Source organism: Podarcis erhardii, assembly GCF_964252035.2.
Source record: "Podarcis erhardii genome assembly, chromosome: W".
Classification (NCBI taxonomy): Eukaryota; Metazoa; Chordata; class Lepidosauria; order Squamata; family Lacertidae; genus Podarcis; species Podarcis erhardii.
Genome location: NC_138506.1, coordinates 23,278,244 through 23,300,647, shown reverse-complemented (window position 1 = coordinate 23,300,647; position 22,404 = coordinate 23,278,244). Strand labels below are relative to the sequence as shown.

General features: G+C 48.7%; 1 protein-coding gene across 1 annotated transcript in view; it reads left to right on the top strand.

Moving 5' to 3' along the window:
• Positions 1-1,705: 1,705 nt before the first annotated feature.
• The window catches only part of NR5A1 (nuclear receptor subfamily 5 group A member 1), a gene marked incomplete at both ends in the record, with an annotated part of 49,063 nt that continues 28,364 nt past the window's right edge, over positions 1,706-22,404 (top strand). The window contains 3 exons of the mRNA XM_081846631.1: positions 1,706-1,810; positions 8,961-9,102; positions 18,853-19,595. Of these exons, the coding sequence (XP_081702757.1) occupies positions 1,706-1,810; positions 8,961-9,102; positions 18,853-19,595 (990 nt within the window). The remainder of the gene's footprint in view (positions 1,811-8,960; positions 9,103-18,852; positions 19,596-22,404) is intronic.

The following is a 22,404-nucleotide window of genomic DNA, read 5'->3' as shown; positions in this document are numbered from 1 at the left end:
TTATCATTACACAATAAAAAAATTAATACATTACAATATTTTATCCTAATTACCGTTTATAATATGTTACAAAGTATAAATTTTAATATTATACAAAATGTATAGTGTACAGTCATAGTATAACAAAAATAATATTAATGTACCCCCTGAATTAATAATAATAATATAAATATTTTATAATATTTTATCGTATTAACATTACTATATCTTACAGAGTGTGCTATAAATTATATAACACAATATTGTATAACAACTCTAATATTTATATGTCTTCTGCCCTCAATATATTATTACATAATTATCATACATTCTAATTTATATTAACAGGCTATGAATTGTAATATATTATATTTAAAGTATATAATGTTATGGTATAACAGTAAGATTGATACTTCTCCCCGCCTTCCGAATTACCCAAATCTCTAATAATTTGGAGCGTGATTTGCTGAGTGGGTGGAAGAAAATAAAAACGGCACATGAGGCTGGGCGCGGGGAAAACAAATAAAAACCGCCACCCCCGTTTTCTTTTCACCAGCGGTAGTGGCATGAAGTTCTCCGGCTGACGCGTGTTCTCTTTCGACACAGGCAAAGAAAAGATGCTTCCGAGTCTTGTTTGGTTTTTTCCTGAAAACAATCCGAAACACATTTTGGAAGGGGGGGGGTAATTTTCCCTCCTCCCTCCACCACTCTTTTGCTCGGTCCCGGACTCCCCTGAAATCCAGGAATTCTCCTGGCCGAGGCGAACCAGCCCGGCTGAATCTCCGCGGCACCTCAGTCTGCGCGCTTTGGGCTGCTGGCCAGTTCCCCGGGCTGACCGTGAGGAGCGAAGCGCACCACTGGGGAGGCCCGGTCGACGTCACACACGTGTGCACCCACCCAACCATCCAGGGTGAGAGAAAACAAACCCGGAGGGAGACTTTTCCCCCCAAGAGGAGAAGGCCGCTGAATACCTCCCCATGCCCCATGTTTTCCCGAGGAGCACAGAGTTTCGGTCGCTCCAATCTGGAGTGGGGTGGGGGTGGGGGTGGGGGAGAAACCAGGTAGGGAACCGCCAGAAGACCCTTGACGCTGGACCTCAGTGTCCAGGCAGAACGATGGGGGTTGAGACACTCCTTCAGATATACTGGATGGAGGCCGTTTAGGGCTTTAAGGGTCAGCACCAACACTTTGAATTGTGCTTGGAAATGTACTGGGAGCCAATGTAGCCCTTTCGCCTCCACTGTTGCTCCTGAGTAGCCAGTGCGCCCCGTCGGGGCCTCAAGTGCATGGAAGCCAGTCTCCAGCTGGGCTGATGAGGATGGGACGTTTCGTCTTCGGGCTGCGCCAGGAGGTGGGGCAAGCGGAGATCTGCTCAAAAGGCGGGGGGGGGGGAAGCACTGCCCCCATCGGGTGGGTGGGGGTTCTGACTCCCGACGCCCCACCCCATGGGTATAATGGAGCCCTAACTCTCCACTCCCCAGCGCCCTCCTTCCTTGGCTGGGCGCTTCTTACTCCCGCCCACCCCCATCCCCCCCACCTCAAGAGGCGGTGGAAGAGACTGGGCTAGCGCAGCCTCCCCGCCTAGTTATAAAGGCGGCTGCCCTCCCTTGCCCATCGGTCGGTCGGTCGGTGCTGCTGCCAGTCCGCCCTTAGGTCCCGGACCCGCCGCCACCATCACCGCCGATTAAGGCTCAGACGCTGCCCGGCTCTCCTACTTTCAGAGGAGATGATGGATTTCTCCTACGACGATGATCTGGACGAGCTTTGCCCAGTCTGCGAGGACAAGGTATCCGGTTACCATTACGGACTGCTCACCTGCGAGAGTTGCAAGGTAAGGGCCGGCCGTCGAGGGACAGCGACCCGCTCGGGACTGCCTTCCACAGTCGAGAAAGTGGTCTTCTTCTTAGGAAGGAGAGAGGGAAGAGGTTTGAGATCAGGGATCCCCAAATTTGGACCCCCAAAAATGTTTCAGGGCAGCAGCGTGGGCTTGTGGGGTCGGATGCCCTTCTTTAAAAAAAATGCAGGCTCCCCCTGCCCCAATGAACTCCGCTCCACCCGCCGACTGAATAATGACCCCCGGATGGGATTATCATAATAAATGCCGCATTGAAAATTGGCTATCGCCCTGGGCTTCTTAACTGCAGCGCCCTAAAACACCCCGGAGCAAAACCGTCAGTGCAGAAAATTATGGTGGCGTATTTTAATACATGACGCTGGACGTGCGTATTTAAAAGAGGTTCATCTCTCGGCTAGGGATGGGGTTTACAAATATTTGCAGGGCAAAACGGTGAGTACAGGATTGAAAAGGAAATAATTAGGATGCAAACAAAATTTGAATTATTATCGCTATCACTGCTTCATGGTTATATGAAATAGTGATAACTGCTTCAGTATTATTAAAAATAATCATTAAAATTAAGCCATGCTACTAATATTAGCAACATAAATGCAAATCATTATATTGATTAAAATAGCTCCAAAATTATTGTTAAATATATTTTTCTTAAGCACCAAGCCATCCACATCGAACTCTGGATTACCCAGCGCTTCAGAACAGTATTTCATTAACCCCAGAACTTTTGCCATATTCTGTTGAAAATCCCGGTACATATTTCGACCTGTAGAAGCCGTCACTCATCTTAATTTTCTCGGGCCCATCTCTGTAGCGCAGCCCCACAACACTCGCCCTGTAGAACCCACAATACGGCCTCAGTTCCTTTGGGGTTTTTGTTTTTGATCATTTGTGATATTTTAGAGGCCACAGGAGGACTGCGAATGTTTATCACTTCTCTTCGAACCCCGATTTTACGGATCGCGAGTTTTAAGGAGTCTGTGATCCGGCGCCCAAAATCGCATGTAACGCCGATTTGATGTCACTCCCATTCAGGAGCGATAGGTTCCCTAAGTCTGTTCTGGGGAGGGGGGGGGGGCCGGGGGGGGGGGCAAATGCTTCCCCTGCGCGGCCTTTTCGTCCCTAAAACTCTTTTCGAAAAATGTGCGGTAGGAATTCTTTGGAAATCTTATCTGAGAATGAATAAAATGCTTCCGGAATAAACGAAATCGACTGGTTTGCGGGCGACTCGATCAGGAAATGTGTCCGGGAAAATGCATCCCGGTCTGGAGTTCTCAAAAGGTGATTCAATGAAGGAGATTCGTCTTTTGGGGAACCGCAAGTCTTAGCAGTTAATATTATTAAAAAACTGAACCTAGGGGAGCGTTTGGCGGTTGGGGATCTGGGGACGCTTTCCGGTGAGCAGCATGTGCACGTCGGGGTGTGGATGTGATGGCAATTATTTTCCAAGAAAGTGCCTTGTATATTTTTAGGCGCGGGAAAATATATGGCTGCGCGAAAGACGCCCAAGGACCCTGCGCGCCTCTTTCCCTGGAGTCGAGGGGAGAAATGGGGGGGGGGGGAATGAGGCGAATATTGCCCTCCACCCCCCCCCCACCAAATGATGACACCCAGCAAGGGCATCCCTTTAAAGTGAGGTTACAGGGAACCAGGCAGGCGGCCTTCTCGGTAGTGGCGCCCCCTGTGGAACGCCCTCCCACCAGATGTCAAGGAAATAAATAACTACACAACTTTTAGAAGACATCTGAAGGCAGCCCTGTTTAGGGAAGTTTTTTAATATTTAATGCTGTATTGTTTTTAACACTCCATTGGGAGCCGCCCAGAGTGGCTGGGGAAACTCAGCCAGATGGGCGGGGTATTATTATTATTATTAATAATAATAATAAAATAAAAATGTCTGTTCTTGGTCATTTTTCTGCTTTGTGGATTTATTTATTTGCCGGGTGAGGGAAGACATTATTCTGTTTTTCTTCGTTCAGTTCGGTTTAGTTTCTTTCCAGTTCCCCCATCCTCCCTTGCTGTCTCTAAAGGTGTTTTTCCTTGCTTGCTTGCTTGTTTTGAGACGGTGCTTTTGAGATTCCCACCTTAATGGTAGGATCAAGGAAGGTGGGGGAGGGAGAGGCCCAAAGAAGGAAGCCTCAGTTTACCAGGATGTGTCTGGGGTATGTCTGTCACATTTGTCCTGAGGCTCCCACAAAGGAAGGGCAAGGTCCATGGAGTCTCTTCAAACTTCCGGAGGTGCCCCTCATCATGTGTGTGTGTGGGGGGGGGGGAATCGGCAGCTCCAGCTTGAAGGCCCGGCCGCCCCTACCCTCACCACCAGCGAAAGGGAGATGCGCTTTCCCTGGGGGACTGATAATGCCCTAAGCGCCTTGCGGGGGTGGGTGGGTTGCCACTTAGGTCCTGTGAGAAACTCTAGTCTTAAGAAACATCTGCCACCCTGTCTCAGTCTCTCGCTGGAAAAAGTGTATTCCTTCACTTACACTTCAGAATTATAATTAGAATTATTAAATGTATTGCTCACTCTTCACCAGTAGGTCCCAGGGCGGCTTACAACAATCTGAAATTCAGAATTAACAATTGTGTGGTAAGCCGGCACTGAACTCCCCCCCCCCCCCCCGTGGTTCTTGCAGTTTAACATCCTGGCTGAAGGTTAGATTCCAGGAGGCAGAATATCACAGGGCATGGGGTATCTGCAGACAGGTGCCGGGGTTGAAGCGAGGGGGCGTGGGCAGTGGAGCCAACCGAGGAACCGTGCCCATCTTGCATTCCGAGAAGAGGTGCGCTCTTGAGGCTCCCTTTCCCCAGGGTGAGGCCACCTCTTCTAGGGATTCATCCCTGGAGCTGAGCCGCCCACCCTGTTCTGAGTCGAAGATCTTTTTATTTAATTGCCTGAGGTTGTGACGTCATCGGCGGCGTGCAGAAGTTCACAAGACAAAATGACTTGCGGAAATGTGCTTTATTTAAAATAATCACAATATAATGTGATTCTTCTCCTTATGTGGAGGTGGTGATGGTGATGTGATGTGATGGAATTGGAATAATAATAAGAAAAAATTATTTTTACCCCGCCCATTTAATTGGGTTGCCCCAGCCACTCTGTGGGTGGCTTTCAGTATATATATAGAAAATAGTAAAACACAGTAAAACATTACACCTTATAGAGCTTCCCTATACAGGGTTGCCTTCAGATGTTTCCTAAATGTTATATAATTACTGATCTCCTGATGGGGGGGTGTTCCACAGGGCAGGCGCCACTACCGAGAAGGCCCTCTGCCTGGTTCCCTGTAGCTTCGCTTCTCGCAGTGAGGGAACTGCCAGAAGGCCCTCGGAGCTGGACCTCAGAGTTTTGGGTGCTTGTCGCCCCTCCTTGATAGGAGTCAGGGAGGTGGCGATGGTGGGGGCCAGAATGGGACAGCTTGATTAGATGCTAATTATATTGGAGCTGTGGTCCCCAAAGGGGTCCCTGGCCTCCCAATTCTCCTCTGCCCCAGTCAGCATGGCCACTGGACTGGTTAGGGGTGGTGGGAGTTGTACCCTTTGCTATCAAGTGCTTGGGTCCAGGGTGCTCTGGTTATTGTCCCTGCTCAGCCCTGAAACTCTCCCCAGTTGTGCCACATTTCCCTCCTCCTCTCACCGTTGCTCCATCCCTGCTTTGCTCAAACGTCTCCCTCTTCCATTTCTGAGCTGCCTCATGTGGATATGATATGATATGATATGATATATGATATGATATGATATGATATTATTTCACTCCTGGTGCAATGTGTGGTCTTCTGCATGTAGTTCCAAACTGTGATAATTTACAACAGGTACTTTATAATAAGCAAACATCCAAACGTGGAAACTATTATTTTATTTTAAAAGCCACATGTTCGATCTCCAGCTTTTCTAAGTAGCGCTGGGAATGACCCCTGCCTGTGAGCTCTGCTGCCAGTCCATACAGGCAGTGTTGAGTCAGGTGAACCAAAGTTCTGCCTAGGTATGAAGCAGATTTCCATTTTCCTGAACTGCTAAGACCAAAAAAATTAACATGGTATAAGCTTCTTCATCAGATGCATATGGGGACATGACTCTTGGGTTGTGGTATTGTTTAGAGATTGTTGTTGTTGTTGTTGTTGTTTATTGTTTATGACTACTTTGGAATGTTTGTAATTGTGTGGGTTTTTTTTACATGTTGTAAGCTGCCTTGAATATGGTTTTAACTTTGGAAAGGCAGCACACAAATAAAATGATCGAAAGACAGAGAGAACGTTAACTGTGAAATCAGAGGGAAATTAAATGGATTTATGATTACTAATAGTATCACTATCATCTTACAAAGGGCCCCAAAGTATCTATCAGCTGTAAAGAGAAAAACAGTCTATGCCCACAGACTCACCACCAGAGAGACATGGCACAAAAGAAATAAACAAGGAGGAAGGCAGAGGAAAGCAAGTGTTGGAGCAGTTGCTTCCTGACTGGCCCACGGATGGGGCCAGGTTGGTCTCCCCTTTGCAGTGTTGCTGTTCCTTGAAGATACCTATGTCCTTCAGATACCTGTGATAAAGGATGCAAAAATGGTTACAGTCACCCTTCCCAGAGCAGAGTTGATGATCATAATGCTTTGGTACATGTGTAGTGGGATACACTCTCACACATATTCAGGTCTCCCGATTCCACCCTGCTGCTTTCCCAGTTGCCCCCCTTGTGTCCCAAAGAGCGCCAGAGGGAACTGGGTTTTGAGACAAGGAGCAGAGCTAGCTATCTAAACACATTTAAAAGGACACAGAATGTTAATTGGCTGAATGCCTGACTGAAGTAAAACATTTTCGCCAGGCGCCACAGATATGTATTGGAGGCAACAGCCGAGCCTCCCTGGGGAGAGCATTCAGCAAGCGGGGAGCCACCACTGAAAAGGCCCGTTCTCCTACTGCAGCTCTCTGGGTCTCCAGTGGAGGGGGCAAACGAAGAAGGGCCTCAGGTGGTACAGTCTTCTCCCTCCTGCACCCGAGCTTCATCTGTGTCAGGCTCACCGTGAGTTCCTCAGAATCATAGGCTCTGCTCTGGAAGGTCTGGCATATTTACTGTACTAAAGCGAGAGTTATAATAATAATAATAAATTTTTATTTATACCCCACCCTTCCCAGTTCAGAAAACTGGGCTCAGGGCGGCTAACAACTAATTTGAAACACTTAATTGAGGCAACAAAAAACAGCTTAAAATACAGTACAAAACGTGAATAACAATAAATTCAGAATTCAAAAATCAATTGGGGGGAAATCCATCCAACAAACATTAGATGATCACCAGGGCTAGCTGGCTGAGTTAGTCCTATTTGGGCCAGCGAGGAGACCAGGGGAGAATGAGCTGTGGGATCCCAGAGCAGGTAATCTTCATAAAAAGGGGAGAGGGAGGGAAGGGATGGGAATAAAAGATCAGGCTGAATTCAAATTAAAGGCCAGGTGGAATAGCTCTGTCTTACAGGCCCTGCAGAAGGAAGTTAAAGCTTGCAGGGCCCTGGTCTCATGGGACAGAGCATTCCACCAGGTCAGAGCCATCACTGAGAAGGCCCTGGCCCTGGTGGAGGATAATCTGATTTCCTTAGGGCCCAGTGTGGGAATGTTCAGGGATGCAGGAGAGGATATATTGTCTGATTATATCCTTATCCAACTTGTGTTAACAAGTTCCCCAATTTCAGCAGAGTAACACATTCCCCTTTATTTTAAGTTTGCAACAGCAGTGTTTGCTCAGGCTCGCTAAAGCCTCTATAATAACTGTTCTGGTAATTTCGCCTTATTCCCTCATAAAATAGAAGAGACAACACAGTCTTTTACAAAAGTATAAAAAGAGTTTACTCACATTCTGTTCACATTCAGATCCCAGAAGGCAGACTTAGCTTAATGAAGTAACATACACTTGGAATCTACAGTGGTGCCTCGCAAGACGAAATTAATTCGTTCCGCGAGTTTTTTCGTTTTGCGATTTTTTCGTCTTGCGAAGCACGGACTTTGGAAAAGCTTCAAAAATCACCAAAGTCTTCAAAAACCTCAAAAAAGGCTACCACACCGCGTGCTATGAGTTGCTCCTAGAAGTGAATGCACGGTTTTAAGAAAAAGGAAACAAACTTGCAAGACAAAGGAAACAAACTTGCAAGACGTTTCCGTCTTGCGAAGCAAGCCCATAGGGAAATCCGTCTTGCGAAGCAACTCAAAAAACGAAAAACTATTTCGTTTTGCGAGTTTTTCGTCTTTCGAGGCATTCGTCTTGCGAGGTACCACTGTATCTCTTAAGAAGACAGTCCCTTTGTCCTCTCTTGGGAAGCCAAGAGGGCATCTTTGGCTTAGTAGATGTTGTGTCTTCGATGCATGTGGTGAAAGAGAGAGAGATGGCTGCCCTACCCTGTGCTTTTGTCGTTACCTGCACAGGTGAGGCCACACCCACCTCTAGTCATATGCAGAGGAAGTCTGTCCCAGCCCAGAAGGAAACAGGAAGTTTACCTGCTGGCTGGACAAACATCCCTCCCCATGTGTAAACATGTTCACTCTAGGAATGTTGCACTTGACTGCTCTTGTGTTTCACATCCCACACTCAGGACCTCTAAACTATGATTATTCATGGACCTTAAGGACCTCTGCGGGGCATACCAGGAGAGGTGATCCCGTAAACAGTTCCACTGGGCATACTCAGAGAGCATTTTTGAATTCTCCTCCCAAGTGACAGCTGCTTTGGGCAGGGTGGGGTCTTCAAGGCAAGGAGTGTGGGACCCACTTGTGATCCCCGTTTGTGGGGAATTCTTCGCACTTCCAAACTCCTTGAACTTCTCACACTTTCCCCGCACATTTTATTAAGATGTGGTGTTAAGATGTTAAGAACGGTGGACTCATAATCTGGTGAACCCGGTTCACTTCCCCACTCCTCCACATGCAGCTGCTGGGTGACCTTGGGCTAGTCACACTTCTCTGAAGTCTCTCAGCCCCACTCACCTCACAGAGTGTTTGTTGTGGGGGAGGAAGGGAGAGGAGAATGTTAGCCGCTTTGAGACTCCTTCTGGTAGTGATAAAGCGGGATATCAAATCCAAACTCCTCTTCTTCTTCTTCTTCTTCTTCTTCTTCTTCTTCTTCTTCTTCTTCTTCTTCTTCTCCTCAGGGCTTCTTCAAGAGAACGGTGCAGAATAACAAGCACTACACTTGTATGGAGAGCCAGAATTGCAAGATCGACAAGACACAACGCAAGAGGTGTCCCTATTGCCGGTTCCAGAAGTGCCTTGTGGTGGGCATGAAACTCGAAGGTGACTCCAGTTGGCATAGTCTTGGGCGGGCGGGAGGGGGTGAGTCTTTGCAACACAGAAGGTAGGTGCTGACGGGAAAGTGCCTTCTGCCAAGTGGGTGGGGGAGGGATCCTGACATCCAGCCTATGTCCTGGATGCTGCTGCCTCTGAGCTAACCTAGGCCAAGAGGGCTTCTGCTCCAGCCCAAACAAGATGTGGGGACGTGAGACTTGACGTGGGCGGGAGTGGGTGGAAGGACTGGTGACTTGACTCCTACCAGCCATTTTCTTCCTCGTTCCCCCTCTTAACCCCCGTTGCTTTTCTACCTCTGAGGGGGCGGGGAAGCAAAACATATAGGTATACATTCATTTCTTGCCTAGAATGCAACACCTTCCCTGGCCAGGAGGCGCGTTTTTGAAAAGAGCGCGCCTCCACACACAGCGTCCACCCAAAGAACAGTGCCAGGTGGTTTAAAAGAGACTTTTTGAGATGTTCTAGATGTGCTTCCTTTATATCTTTAGCCTCTTTCCCCTCTACCCACCCCGTCCCCTAGTATTCCACCCCCCCTTCTCCCTCTGCTGGGTTTCCATGTGTCCCATGTGGGTCTCTAGAAGAAGGGCAGGGATCTTACCCTGCAAGGACTCTTGGAAGTGAGACCATGTAAAATGTAAAGGAGCTGAGTGCTTTTTCTGTGTATGCTGCCAAGCTTAGTTGCAAGCCACAATATCCTTATTACTATTAATTCAGTGTTCCATTTGAGTGGAGGCCCCCTAAGGCCGTTATCATTGGGAAAGTCGGATAATGATGACAGTATTCTTGTGGTTCCTCAGGAGCCAGTGATGGTAACCAACCTGGAAGGCTTTAAAAGAGGATTGGATGAATTCATGCAGGATGATAAGGCTATCAGTGGCAGCAATGCTTTCAGACGTGCTCAGATCCTGCTTGCATGTTTCCCATGGGGGTATCTGGGTGGCCACTGTGAGAACAGGATGCGGGGCTGGATGCCCCCCCCCCCCCGCTTGGGTTCCTCTTATGTTCTTGAGGCAAAATGCCTGAGCAGCCTCTTCTGACGCTCTTATGTCCAAAGAGCGTTTTGTGCCCGCCGCCCCACCCCCCGCGTCATAATGCTGACTCTTTGAGAAAGGGCTAGCAATAGGGCGATAATTAAATCTGACAGAAGTCCCTCCTCACGTCTCATTGCCCAGGCCCAATTCCTGATGCTCGGTGCGCTTTGCTGGAGAAGTCCTGAAAAAAACCCGACTTTCCAGCTCTGTTTCCACTGAGTGAGCTGAAGATTGGTATATTTCCCATTTAGAGTCTAGCAATTAAAAAGCGGCAGTACCAATTCAATGCACACTATTTGCTGGTACTCCCAGTTTAAAACCCGACTTTCCAGCTCTGTTTCCGCTGCCGCTGCCGCTGCGGGTTGCTGTCTTGTTCGTGGGTACCTTCCTGCCTTGGAGAGCTGAGGGCTGCCTGTAGCTTGCAGCGGCGTGGCAGCTTGGAGAGCAGGATGGGGCAGCGGCTTTGAAAGACATAAAGTGAAAGCAAATTCCTCCATGGGGTGGAAAGGAGGAGGCGAGGCTGGGCGCTGGTCCCGCGGGAGGCTGCTCCACAGCATAGTAGTCTAGGTCTGGAAGGACACGTGTCTCCGGGAACCAATTGGGGTTTCAAATAATAAAAACAAGATAAAAATAGACACACAGAGAGATCATATGAGAGCCATCTTCAAATACATAAAGGGCTGTCGCATGGAAAATGGACCATGCTTGTTTTCTCCTGCTCCGGAGGGTAGGACCCGAACCCATGGTTTCAAGCAACAAGAAAGGAGATTCATTCAGACTCAGCATCAGGAAGAAATTTCTGACAGCCAAAGCTGTTTGACAGTGGAAGGGTCTCCCGCGGGAGGTGATGGTCTCTCCTTCCTCGGAGGCTTTGAAGCAGAGGTTGGAGAGCCACCTATCAGGGGTTCCGTAGTTGTGATTCCTGCACTGCGGGGGTTGGGCTAGACGACCCTTTGGCTTCCCCCGAACAAAACCCAAGTAAAGACTACCAATTTTATCAGATCATTAAGGCTAGTTCCATAGTTGCCAGGCTTGCGATGAGGGTTGTCTTGAAAATGATGGTTCTGTTGCCTATGTCATAAAGGAATGCCAAATCATATAAAGTGTCCGGAGGTTCTACTCGTCTTCAAAATCTCAGATATGTGTGCTTCTCTCCATTAAAGCTGTATTCCAGAGTGTGTGGTACAAAGTGTCCAGTGTAAGATTTTGGGCTGTGTTCCACTGAGTTGCAATTATTATTATTAATATTAATTAATTAATTAATTACATTTCTAGACTGCCCTTCATCCGAGGATCACAGGGCAGTGTACAATATAAAATCACAAAAAATACATCCCTTAGTAACAATTAAAAAACAATGTCCCCCCACAGTTTAAAAGGCCACAGATGATAATGATGATGATAATTATACCCCACCCATCTGGTTTGGTTTCCCCAGCCACTTTGGGTGACTTACAGCATATCTAAAAACATAATAAAATTAGCCAAAGGCCTGGCTGAAGAGGAATGTTTTTGCCTGGCACTTAAAGATATGTAGAGATGGCACCAGGCTAGCCCCCCATGGGGAGAGTATCCCACAAGTGGGGAGCCACCACAGGAAAGGCCACTTCTCATCTTGCCGCCCTCTGGATCTCTCGTGGAGGGGCCACATGAAAAAGGGCCTCAGAGCTTATGGATCCCTTGAGGAGTGGTGCTCCTGAGCCATTTAAGGCTTTATAGGTCAAAACCAGCACTGAATTGGGCCTGAAAACTAAGTGGCAGCCAGTTGAGCCACAGTTGGCATTATATGCTCAAACTGTCTTATTCATGCTGCCAAGGTCATATATAAGACCAATTCTTTTGACAATATATTTACATTTGTATCATCAAAAATATTCAGTAACATTAATTTTGGGCAACGAACAATAGTTTCTTTAGCAATATTTATCATTCATGTCAAGAATAAATTCCAAAAATCTTGCACCAAATTACAGTAAATGATAATATGTACGAAGTTTATTGCAGTCCCTCCAACTAGTAGGTGATAAAGAAGGAAATACTTTTGACATTTGCAAAGGAGTGCAATACCATCTGTGAAATGATTTCAAGGAGTTTTCCCAAAGAAATCTGGAAGCAGATTTTAAGAACTGTGATTCCCAAATTTTATTCCCGTCCTTCCCAAAATATCCCCATATTTGTGTGCAAATATATAGTTCCCATATCTTTTTGAGGGGTTCCATAGATCCATTGATAACCTACATTAAACAATATAGAGTATAATTAAAATCTAATCCTTTCCCTGCTCTACCCATTGTAATTTTCAAATTTTGTTAAGGGTGATTGTCCCTTCACCATCTCCAGTTGCACATACAGACTCAGACATGCTTATGGGTGAGCTGTGTGATAAGCCAGTGGAGATAGGGTTTTCGTGTATGTGTGCGGGAGATACTTTGTACATGCTCAGAAGCACCCTCTACACATATCCCAAGGCATGTGGATGAAAGCAGGCAGTGCCAAGAAGGCGTGTCTGTGTGTTTGTTTGGGCACTAGGGGTATACCAATTTCCTGTATCATAATGGGATGCACTTTTGCTTAAAAACACTGAAAAAGGGACTAATTATTCTCAGTTATGGAAAAAGGTTGCCCTGAAATGAAAAGTTGGAAACACTGTATATGTAAAGTTACTACTCATAACTATCAGCACTTTTAAAAACTTCATGGAACTCTTTATAACTTTTACAGCTGCCTGGAACTTCCTAAAACTGTGGCGAATGTTCAAGAAGAATCCAAATATTGGTCTATAGGGAAAGATTTTTGGGCAAACAACTAAACTTCTTAATTTTTAATATTTCTTTCTGTGGCAATATACAATTGTGGTTGGAGAAACCCAGCTGGATGGGCAGGGTATAAATATAATCATAATCATAATCATTACAATGTCGCACAAGATCCTCAATTTATTCTCAGCAATAGAAGTGATGAACCATGTATAAAACATTGTACATGTATTAGAAAATTTGCAAGCTCTATTTTTCCTGTATACATGCTATGCATAATACATTATACAGTTACATATACAAATATCGATGTATTGATTTCAGGGTGACCTTTTTTCAAAAGGTTTGGAAATGACAGTTCATTCCTTTGTTTTTAGGCAAAAGTTCATCTAACTAAGCTACAGGAACATGAGGTTGTAAAAAAGTTCTAACCCTAGCAGACACTTCCCTTTCCAAAGATCCCAGGGGAAAGGAATAAAAATAATATTAAGATTTCTTTTTTGTTTAAATCCCAGCAGTCCGGACATTTATTCTAGCAGGTGCTCAGCTTTTTCTACCGTTGCAAGGAAATAGCCTCCTATCCTGAGCAGTACCGAGTGTCTCGGCCACGGTCCCGACTCACTGGAGTCCATTGGGCACGCCCATTGTGCAGAACCTGGCTGGCTGGAACCCCTCTGATAGCAGGCGCCATGGGGGGGGGGAGATCTGCTCGGTGGTGAAGTGCCCCCACTTTGCATGCCAAAGGCTCCAGGTTCAATCCCTGGCACCCCCCCCCCCTTAAAAGGACCCTTGGCCAGAGAGCTGCTGCCAGCACAGCAGACAATACCGGTGGGTTAGATGGACCCTTAGCTAGAACCCCCACCAGTGTCCGCCAGATTCTTCTGTTCTGTGCCTTGGCGGAGCAGGTATGATGAAACCTTGGGCCTCATCCTGGAGGTTTCTGAGCTACAATTCCCCTCAGCCCCAGCTGATGGTGGTTGATGGGAGTTGTAGTCCAAAATATTTCTTTGTTTGCATTTATATCCCACCTCGTTCTCCAAGGAGCTTAAGGTGGCAGAGGTACAGGGTTCTCCCTTTCCGATCGCAACACTCTCTAGCAATACCATTGCAGTGCCTTTGAGTGCATGCAGAGTGCCCATACCCTTTGATGCCTTGCAACTGGCCTTCACGTGGCTTTATCCACCAGGGGTCGCCGTGAGGGGCGGAGAAGGGCTATAGTTCAGAAGGTCCCAGGCTTAGTCCCCAGGGACATCCCCAGCAAGCAGGGCTGGGAGAAGACTCATGAGGAGATGCTGCCAGTCAGTGTAGACAATTCCGAGCTCTATAGACCAGGAGTCTCTGACTTGGCAAAAGGCAACTGCCCCACGTTCTTATGTTCTTCTATTATTCTGCGTGGAGCAAATGGGTGCACGAAAAAGGGAGCGAAAGAGAAGGAGGGGCACACATTCCAACACAACTCCCTGGTTGGATGCTATTTTTTCATTCATTACTTGCATTTATATCTCCTCTTTTCCTCGGAGAAGCTCAATGTGACATCCACGTAGCGTCCAGAGTGGCGCAATCTAATCCCAACGACAACCCTGTGAGGTAGGCTAGGGTGACAAGCAGTGACTGGTCCAGGGGGCAAACCTGTATGAAATATTGTGGGAGGGCAGGTAAGCCCCTTCCTGCACACACATCACATCACTTGAGTAGCAATGCCCATCAACCGGGGGGGGGGGAACTGTCCCCCTCGAATATTTTGTTAGGGGGTGGGCAAAGGGACCTCGACCCCTAGGAGTTGGTTTCTATGGGCTGGCCTCTAATGCCACACCCAGGGAGCTTCGAGGCCGAGTGGGAGGATTTGAACCCAGGTCTCTCCCAGGTCCTAGTAAACTAATCACTATGCCACTATGACAGCAACTTTGGATGGCTTCAGGGCGCAGTGGTTTTTTAGCTTCTCTTTTAGCACGTCCCATGGCGCTGCCTGGACTGCTAGTGGCGCGACCAAAACTCGGGCCGTCTCGAACACCTCGGGCTCGCAGAGGCTGAGGAATAGCCCCCACTTACGCTCCTCTGACCCTTCCGTCAGCTCGTTTGCTTGGAGGCAGCAGCCAAACCGAGCAAGATAGGAGTCCCATGATTCAGAGGCTGGGGCAAATGGCAGTAGAGGCACGAGTGAAGCCATGGTTCCGATGCCGATGTGGTGGGCGATGGATGGAACACAGTGCTCTAGCCAGTATGGTCAGCTCTGAATTGGGTTCTGTTCAGTGATTTTGCTCAGTGAGTGTCCAAATGTGGCTGTGCTCTGATGTCCATCTGATCCCATCCCCGTCACCAGTATTAAATAGTGGGTGGACATAGCAGACAACACAGAGATTTCTCCAAGTAGTTCTTTATAAGTAAGCTGGAACTGAACTGAACAGCAAACAGCTCAGCCGGCCTGCTTTTATAGGCAGCCGGCTGTCAACATTGTAACAACAACAGCCCAGGGTTTCCCGCCTAAATTAACTTACGTGGACCTGAGTGAAAACTATATACACAATACCTCTGTTGGCCAGGGTGAGAACTTCAATACATAACACTGGGTCTTCCTGGTCGGATTTTGTCTGACGCCTTTTCCCCGCTTTCTATGTAATTTTGTTTTGTTTCATCTTGTTTTGTTTTGGGGTGGGATATTGAGTGAGGTGGGGATTGGTTTTTGTTTGGGCATAATTGTTTTTTGGTTGTTTTGCTTTTCTATTTTTTAAATGGAGGTTATTATGAGGCTTGGGATTGCTACCGTGGAGGGGCGAGGGAGGTATGGCGGTGGGGGCAGATGTTATAGGCGAAGGGGATCGAGATACGGATATGCTCGTACCCCTTCCAATCTGCGCCCCATCCCGAGAGACGAGGGTAGGGTGAGCAAGGATTACTCACCTCCTTCACTGGTGTTGTGCAATGCCAGGTCTATAGGCAACAAAACCGCCACCCTGCGAGATTTCTTTACCTCGCAGGGGGTCGACCTGGCTTGTGTGACGGAGACCTGGGTGCGCAAAGTGGTAACTGTTACCTTACGAGAGATGGCGCCCCCGGGTTTCTCTGTCCTCCACCAGTCACGGACTGTGGGCCGGGGGGGAGGGGTGGCATTATTAATCCGGGAAGATTGTTCTTTCAGGGCTCTACCATCGCCATCGATCCCCAGCATTGAATGTGTTGGCCTAGTGTGGGGCTCCGAGGAGAGATTGGCTGTCTGGCTGGTGTACCGGCCACCTAGCGCACCAGCAGCCACCCTGTCAGGCCTGCTGGAGGCGGTGGCCGGCTGGGCCTTGGAGTTCCCTAACCTATTGGTATTGGGAGACTTCAACTTCCATGCTGATGCTGCTCCCTCCTCACAGGCTCTGGACCTGGTGTCTTCCATGGCGACACTAGGGCTCTCCCAGTTTGTTTCGGGCCCCACACATCAAGCAGGCCACACGCTGGATTTGATCTTTGGTGCCGGTATAGATGTGATCATGTCTCCTTCGATGAAGGTGCCATGGTCTGATCACTACGCTCTGAAAGCCAGGATTGACTTTCCACCCCCACCCTGCTTAGGTGGCGAGCTGATTTGGGCTCGCCCGCAGAGGCTGATGGACCCTGATAGATTCCGTCAAGCCTTGCGGGACCTTGCTCCCCCTGGCGACTCATTGACTGAGCTTGTTGAGGGCTGGAATACCCAGCTCCTGGCAGCCATCGATGAGATCGCACCTAAGCGCCCTCTGCGACCCCGCAGAAACCGGGCTCCCTGGTTTACCGAGGAGCTTCGGAAAATGAAGCGGGACCTCAGACGGCTAGAGCGAGTATGGCGGGGTGCCCGTGACGGAGCCTCAAGAACATCTTATAGGGTTTTTATGAAAACCTATGAGATGGCTGTGAAGGCCGCTAAGAAGTCTTACTTCTCGGCCTCCATTGCATCCGCTAGCTCTCGCCCGGCGCAATTATTTAGTATAATTCGGTCTTTAACGTCCCTTGTAGGACAGCCAAATTTAAATAACAATCTGACACACAGCTGTGAGGCATTTGCGAGCTTTTTTGCGGAGAAGGTCCTGTTGCTCCGCCATGACCTCCCTGCCAATTTGGATACAATAAAGGAACTGGAGGCCCCTCGACTGTCCTCGGGTCCAGTATTGGACCATTTTGACCGGATATCTCCAGCCGATGTGGACAGACTCCTCCGAGCTGGAAAGCCCACCACCTGTCCTCTTGACCCGTGCCCGTCATGGCTGATTAGAGCGTTTCCAGACGAGGTGCGGGCCCCCCTGGGGGATATCATCAATTTGTCCCTTGGCACCTATTCCCAGGGGAACTGAAGGAGGCAGTGGTGCGTCCGCTCTTAAAGAAAACATCATTAGATCCCTTAGATCTATCCAATTACCGCCCGGTCTCGAATCTTCCATTCCTGGGTAAGGTGATTGAGAGAGCGGTTGCTGAACAGCTTGGTAGGTTTCTGGATGAAACATCTGCTCTGGATCCATTCCAGTCCAGCTTCCGTGCTGGTCATGGGACCGAGACGGCTCTGGTCGCCCTAACAGATGATCTCCGTAGGCAGCTGGATCGAGGCGGGTAGGGGCTGCTGATTCTTCTAGATCTGTCAGCAGCCTTCGACATGGTCGATCACGAACTCCTGGACCACCGCCTTGCCGACGTGGAGATCCAGGGCACAGTCCTTCAATGGCTGCGCTCGTTTCTCTCTGGTCGGGGACAGAGGGTGGCGCCTGGGGGGGGGGGGGAATTGTCATCGCGTCACTCCTTGGTGTGTGGAGTGCCTCAGGGTGCGATTCTCTCCCCGATGCTTTTTAACATCTTTATGCGCCCCCTTGCCCAGCTTGTCCGGAGTTTTGGGTTGGGTTGCCATCAGTATGCCGATGACACCCAACTCTATCTGTTGATGGATGGCCATCCTGACTCGGCCCCCGATACACTGGCGAGATGTCTGGAAGCTGTGGCTGGATGGTTACGTGGGAGCCGGTTGAAGTTAAATCCTTCGAAGACAGAGGTCCTCTGGCTGGGGCGGGACGATATGGGATTGAGGGGGCAACTCCCATCTCTTGCGGGGGTGCAATTAGTGCCAGCACCGTCCGTTAAGAGTTTGGGTGTAATCTTTGATACCTCCCTCTCTATGGAGGCGCAGATTACAGCTATAACAAAGGCGGCATTTTTTCATCTCCGCCAAGCTAAGCAGTTGGCCCCTTATCTCTCTCGCCCTGACCTAGCCACTGTGATCCATGCGACGGTCACCTCCAGACTGGATTATTGTAACTCGCTCTACGTGGGGCTGCCCTTAAGACTGACCCAGAAACTCCAGCGGGTGCAGAATGCCGCGGCGAGACTCCTTATGGGGTCTTCGCTGCGAGATCACATTCATCCGGTACTATACCAGCTGCACTGGCTCCCGGTGGAGTACAGGATCAGGTTTAAGGTGCTGGTTTTAACCTTTAAAGCCCTATACGGCCTAGGACCCTCGTACCTACGGGACCGCCTCTCCTGGTATGCCCCACAGAGAAACCTACGGTCTGCAAATAATAACATCCTCAAGGTCCCAGGCCTCAGAGAGGTTAGGCTGGCCTCAACTAGAGCCAGGGCCTTCTCGGCTGCGGCTCCAATCTGGTGGAACGCTCTGTCACAAGAGACTAGGGCCCTGCGGGACCTGACATCCTTCCGCAGGGCCTGCAAGACAGAGTTGTTCCACCAGGCTTTTGGTCAGGGCACAGCCTGACTCCCTCCTCTGGCAACCTGCTTAGAATCTTGCTTAATTAGTTGCCATTAATTTGATTTTAATTGATTTTTATAATGAAATATTTTTAGAATGTGTGAATATCTGATTGTTTGATTGTTGATTGTTGTTAGCCGCCCTGAGCCCGGCTTCGGCTGGGGAGGGCGGGATATAAATAAAATTTATTATTATTATTATTATTATTCTCTCCCTTTGCCCCTTCTTCTCCTCCCTCCAGCCGTGCGTGCCAACCGCATGCGGGGTGGCTGGAACAGGTTCAGGCCCATGTACAAGCAGGACCGAGCCATGAAACAGCAGAAGAAGGCGCTGATCCACGCCAACAGCTTCAAACTGGAGACGGCGGCCCAGCCGCCCATTGTCTCCCCGGTGCAGGCGGCGGCGGAGTCCGGCGGGCTGTCGGCCTCGCTGCACGGCCTGAGCCAACACCACCAGCCTGAGGTGGCAAAGGGGCTACCCCCGCCCAGCAGCAGCAGCTCCAGCAGTGGCAGCGGTGGCGGTGGCAGCGGGATAAGCAGCTCCACCGCCATGACGCCCATCGACTATGAGTGCAGCTCCTACGGGACGCCCGCGCTGGCCATGCCAGTGCCCTCGGGTCACGGGCCGCTCTCGGGTTACCACTACCCGCCCTTCGCCAGCTGGGCCATCAAGTCCGAGTTCCCGGACCCATACGTGATGCATCCAAACGAGGCAGCCCTGCCGTACCCCTACCCAGAGGTCTACCCCAGCGGCGGCTCCCCAGCCACTGGGGCCGACATGCCCGACGTGATCCTGAAGTTGCTGGAGCAGGAGCCCGACGAGGCGCAAGTCAAGGCCTGCATCCTGTCCTGCCTGCAGGAGGAGCAAAGCAAGGGCCTCCACAACAAGCTCAGCGCCTTTGGCCTCATGTGTAAGATGGCAGATCAGACCCTCTTCGCCATCGTGGAGTGGGCACGCAGCTGCATCTTCTTCAAAGAGCTGGAGGTGAGGGGGGGCTGTTGCTTTTCGCGGGGCGGGGGATGAACCCTGAGAGGAAATAGCTTCCCACGACCTACATCTCCCCGACTTGGACATGTTTCCAGCGGTTGCTTTGTTTGGTCCCGGGGGTGGGGGTGGGTGGTGAGGAGGAAGGTTGAACTGTGGCTGGAGCTGGCTGAAGCGAGGCCTGCTTTGAGCACGTGCAGAGCTCAATGGTTAGAGTGTCAGACTAGGAAAAAGTTACCAGTAGATTGGGAGCAAAATTCTCTTAGCAGTCTGTCCTGAAATGATGATGAACTTAACACCAGTGTGTACCTCACAGCATACCGGTAGTTTTGAGGATAAAATAGAGGGGAGGCCAAGGTAGAATATAAATGTGATATAACAGTAAAAGGAGGGTTAGGCAAATGCGTGGGGTGTAAGGTGAACAGTGGCTACTAGTCATGATGGCACCTCCAGAGTGAATACTAGTTGCCTGGGGCTCAACAGTGGGAGAGAATTGCTAACACCCCCCCCCCCCGCAAATGTCCTGCTTGCGTGGCGAGTTCCTGCCCCCCCCAGTGGAAATAAAGACACATGACACAATTATTAAGGTTAATGGGCTAAATAAGGCCACAACTTTATTGGTTACAGGTGATGAACGGTACTGGCTTAGGCATTGGTCCTAACCGACTATATTCGGCTTCAGCCCATCCGCTTGAAGTCCGGGAAGGGTTAATCACCAGTAGGGGGAGTCCTGCTGATGCACATCAACTAGGAACTCCCCCGGGGTCACCAATAGGGGGCGTGCCTTAGGCCCTCACCTCTGGGCAGGGAGGTGGAATAGATTGCTCCTGGGGTTTTTCCTGGGTTTGGGCTCTTCTGTCCTCTTCCAGTGACAACCTATAATTTAATAAATTATATAGAGATGGATTTCTCCCGGTGATGGGAGGCTTGAGGGTGGCTCCAAGCAATGGGAATCTGACGGGATGGGTGCTGTGGCTTGATCTGGGCTGAGGTCTTGTGATTTGTATTTGAATGGCCAGCAGGGTGTGGATGGAGAAATCTGAGGCTGGCTACAAGAAAGAACCAGTGTGGGGACTTCCGGGTTAGCGCCATCGACTAATGGAGGATTCCCTCCGAGCTCCGAAGGGAATCGGCTCCGCAGGATCGGGTCTTGTCCGCGGCGGCGATGCAGGGACCCTCAAAAATCACAGGTGCGGATGCCTGTGAGCGTGGTGACTCGGCGGGCACCATTTGCGCCCCCCCAAGCTGCGAAGGAGCCTTTTTAAAGGCTCCGGAACGGGGACGGGGTGCGGCGCGGTGCTGTGAGTAGACTGCTCCTTCTGCGGAGTGAAGCCGCAAGCCATTGTCGGAGAGCGCTGACTTTTTCCTTGGAACAATTGGACTTTAAAGTAACAACCCGTAAGTAGTACGGAAATTGGAATTTAAAATTTTTTTGTTGAATCAGGAACGAGCGGGGAAGGGTTAAAAAGGAAGTCCCCCCCCCCTTTGTAAACAACCTAAAGCAAAAGACTGGCTATCTAAGGTCGAGAGAATCTTTTCTTTTTTTTTTTTCTAAAAGACTTTAACTTTCACGGTTTGACATTATAAGAAAACTTTACTGGAGGATAAAAGATTAACTTTGGGAGCTGAAAGTTTCACCCCCCTGGACCCGGGAGCCTGTTGAGGAAGTATTGAAGAGTTTGACAGCTGTCAAGTTAGCTGTCAGAAGGAAAAAGAGAACTTTGTTTCTGTTGCTTCTGCTGGTTATATTTGTTATAATTTGTTGAAAATAAGGAAGGGTTGATACAAACTAACTTGATTTTTGGACTTGAGCTGAAAGGTACATTAAGGAACCAAAATCCCCCTAGAGGGGGCTTAGGGACATTACAAGAATGGCTGGAGGAGGGAAAATCCAGGCTGAATTGGAAAGAACATTTGTTCTCTTGGGAAAGTTACAAGGCCAAATTGATGTTTTGGCTATAAACGTCACAACTCTGGACTCAGCAGTAAATAACATTGTTGACTCTGATAAGGATTTGAAGCAGGAAGCCTATTCAATTGGACAAATAGAGAAACTTGAGAGCCATGAGAATATGGAGAAGGAGACATATGTTGCCCCTGAAGAAAAGGAAGGAGGAGCTGTAATTTTGCAGATGTCAAAGGAGAGTTGCAATTTGCGGCCTGACATGATGGCAACAAAGGAAAAAAAAAACCTGATGTGGAAAGTCTGGCCTGAATTGGAGAGTGGAAAACTGAGAGATCTCCTTATGTGGAGATCTGAAGACCGAAGGATTATAAATTTGACCAAGGTGGAAGTTGGAGCTTTGGGGACATTTGGATTTGAAAGGAGCATGAAACAAGATTTGGAGTACCCCATAGGCTTTACTTTTAAGTATGGAGGTCTGGCTGGAAGAAACATGGATCCTGTTGGGCCGGAGCCTCTCCGAGATTTGGGGTTTAACATTAAGGACTAACTAAAAGACCGGCAGAGAGGAACTGAAAGAGATTTAAGAGCCTTGGATGTGAGATCCCCAGGCTAAGCAGTATATTGAGACTGACGGACACTTGTTGGGGACTGAAACCGGGAAAGGGGTGGGTGGAGTCTGGGAATCCAAAGAGTATATAATTATAACCTGTTTTGTTTTCATTTTGTTCTGCTATCTGTATGGAAATTGGGAAAGTTGTGGAAGGGAAATTTTGGTCGACTTTAGGAAAAATGTTTAAGAATGAGTAATGATGTATAAGTATTGATGTTTAAGTTTGGATAAGATAAAATTGGTTTTCAAAATGGTTTAAATTAAATGAAAATAAGGTTTGCAAAAATAAAATG